The sequence below is a fragment of the Octodon degus genome, unplaced genomic scaffold, assembly GCF_000260255.1.
Source record: "Octodon degus isolate 3935 unplaced genomic scaffold, OctDeg1.0 scaffold00005, whole genome shotgun sequence".
In the NCBI taxonomy this organism is placed as follows: Eukaryota; Metazoa; Chordata; class Mammalia; order Rodentia; family Octodontidae; genus Octodon; species Octodon degus.
Genome location: NW_004524581.1, coordinates 13,371,598 through 13,374,153, shown reverse-complemented (window position 1 = coordinate 13,374,153; position 2,556 = coordinate 13,371,598). Strand labels below are relative to the sequence as shown.

The 2,556-nt window shown below is 40.5% G+C and overlaps 1 protein-coding gene across 1 annotated transcript in view; it reads right to left on the bottom strand.

Annotated features, from left to right (window-relative positions):
• Vcl (vinculin) overlaps positions 1-2,556 on the bottom strand; it is a 129,279-nt gene that overhangs the window by 18,230 nt on the left and 108,493 nt on the right. The window contains exon 14 of the mRNA XM_012515491.2: positions 1,340-1,489. Within this exon, the coding sequence (XP_012370945.1) occupies positions 1,340-1,489 (150 nt within the window). The remainder of the gene's footprint in view (positions 1-1,339; positions 1,490-2,556) is intronic.

The following is a 2,556-nucleotide window of genomic DNA, read 5'->3' as shown; positions in this document are numbered from 1 at the left end:
CTCAGTGGAATAAGCTCTTGCCTTGCAAGCACAGGGGCATGAGTTCAATCCCCGGTTCCACCAAAAAAAATTTTTTAAAAATTTTTAAATAAAGTTTTTAAAGCAAGTTAAAGATGTTCATATTTGGTTTTTTTGTTTTTTTTAATTTTTAAGCTGGCTGAATATAACCTTTGAAGAGCATTTAATTGAGCTGGGATGTCCCCAGTGGTAAAGTTCTTGCCTAGCTCTTGGCTCAATCCTCAGTGCAAGACAGAGACAGAATGAGGCAGAGAGAGAACCTAATTTGTTAGCTTGCCCAAAAGTAAAAGCTGAACAAGTAATGACACTACTTAGCACGACTTACTACTGCTTCCGCTATCTCTTTCAAGTTTCCATGAAGGCAAGTAGCACAGATTTCTAAAACTTACCAGAATTCCCCAAATAGTACAGGTACTTCATAAATATTTGTTGGATAAATGAAAAATAGTAATGGATTTTCTATAATCTAAATAGAAGAAAAGTGCACAAATATAGTAAATGATGATGGGTTGATACTTTTAAGTTAGGATTTGTTTTGGTTTCTTGTGCGGTTTTTTGGTCTTTTTTTTTTTTTTTTTTTTTTTTGTTCCTCCCACGCCTTCAGGGCACGTTTGGCCAGCGGGAGAGTTGTGAGGTTCGAACTCCAGCCACCTGAGGCTGACAGCTTTGTGGAAGCAGCCACTTAAAGGACTGAGCTAGGGCCAGGCCCCCTTTTGGTCTTTTTGAGACAGCATTTCACAACGCAATTCAGGCTGGCCTTGAACTTACTTTGTAGCTCAGGCTGGATTTGAACTCACAGTGATCCCCATGCCTCAGCCTCCTGAGTGCTGGGATTATAATTCTTGTCTAATTTGTGTTCTTTTGTTCCCAATCTTCTTTTATTCTCAAACTTATTATCTATACTTTCATTATATAAGGGTCTTGTTTATACAATTAAGTAGGAAAAAAAAACAAAAAAGCAAAAACAAGCTATGGAAACACTTGAATTTTAAAAATCTCAAAGAGATGCAAAGGAAAGTCATAAACTCTGAAATAGAAACTTTTTTTCTACTTTTAAAACTAATACATGGCCACTTTAAAAAACAAAAAATGCAAACAACACAAAATACAAATTTGTATAAGGTTAAAAGTCCTGTATAAACCTAACCCTAAAAATCACTAGGCTTAAGACTGTGGATATAAGTTTTTCTAATATGAGTTTTAAAAAATATATTTAAAAAGCTTACTCTGATAAGTTAAATGCACAGGGAATTCTCTGGAAAGAACACACTTTGCTGAATACTGTGCGATGAGTACTTGAGTAAAGACTGAGAGAACCCACCTGCGGGGTAAGTTCCCGGGCCGTCTTCACTGACGCCTGAATGCCTTCCACGGTGGATTTATTAGCAGTTCCTACTGCGGCCGCCTTCTCTGCCGTGGCCCCCAGCCTTCCTGAATGGTTTTCAAAGTTTGCTGCCCTTTCATCAAACACCTTTTGGAAAAAACAAAGACATAAGGCAATTAATTCAATAAACTGGGTTAAGCAGCATAAAACATAGTATCTCTTCAAGTAGACCAAAACAACTACTCTCAAGACTTTAGGGATGACATCAAACTCTTGCTAAGATAATAGTCAAATGTCAAATCTTGTCCTTATTTCTTCAGTGGTGTAGCCTTAAGCATCATGTATGTGTACACGCACGCACACACACACACACACACATACACACACACACGCAATCTTGAGTTTCAGTCAGCCTTACCAAGCACAAGCAGGGCACGCAGCATTAGACGCCCCACAACAAGGAGTTCACAGAATCCGAAGACTACATCCCCACTCCATTTGGCTCCTCTTCTAGTTTGACAAGGACAAACCCACCCCAGCCTCTACTGTGAAGAGCTGTGCACAGTTCAAGCCCAGAATATCCACCCAGAGTCCTCGGCTGAACTCTAGCCTCCCCAGAACAGTAGCCCTCCTGTATCCCATTACCATTAATGTTGCAGAAACTCTGCCCTGACCTCCCTGGGAAAAACATACCTGGTGTTCACACTCAGCCTGCCTCAAGGGCAAGCATGGGTAGCTTTCAGTAATTGTGAATGTAATCAATCTACTTGTTTATTGAGCTCGCAAATTTTAAAAAGTTACCTTTTCCTTCAACGTGCAAGTTTGTACGTCATGAAGGAGACCATTTAACTTAGTTAAAAATAACAAAAGCTTTTCCATCATTTGTTTTAATACCATTAGAGCTGATACCTGAAAGGCAGAATATCCCAGGAGTGCCGGGGAAGGTTTACACTACGCACAGAGCGACTGCGTCAGGACTGCATGGTACAGTACACAGCTTTTCTGTCTTCCTCGGGTCTGCCTGGCCGTCCTGGTGTCTAGTTCTGACCCACAGCAAACACCCTCTCAAGGTTTTTCAGTTCACCAGGAAGCTCCAATCTCATGCCAGTGTTCTAAATCTGTCCTGTTAAGTCTCTTCCCCATTCTGGCCTCTTGTTTGGATTCAGCTTCCATGTTCAGAACCTCTGCCTAAAATCCCTGAACCTCTCTCTAGT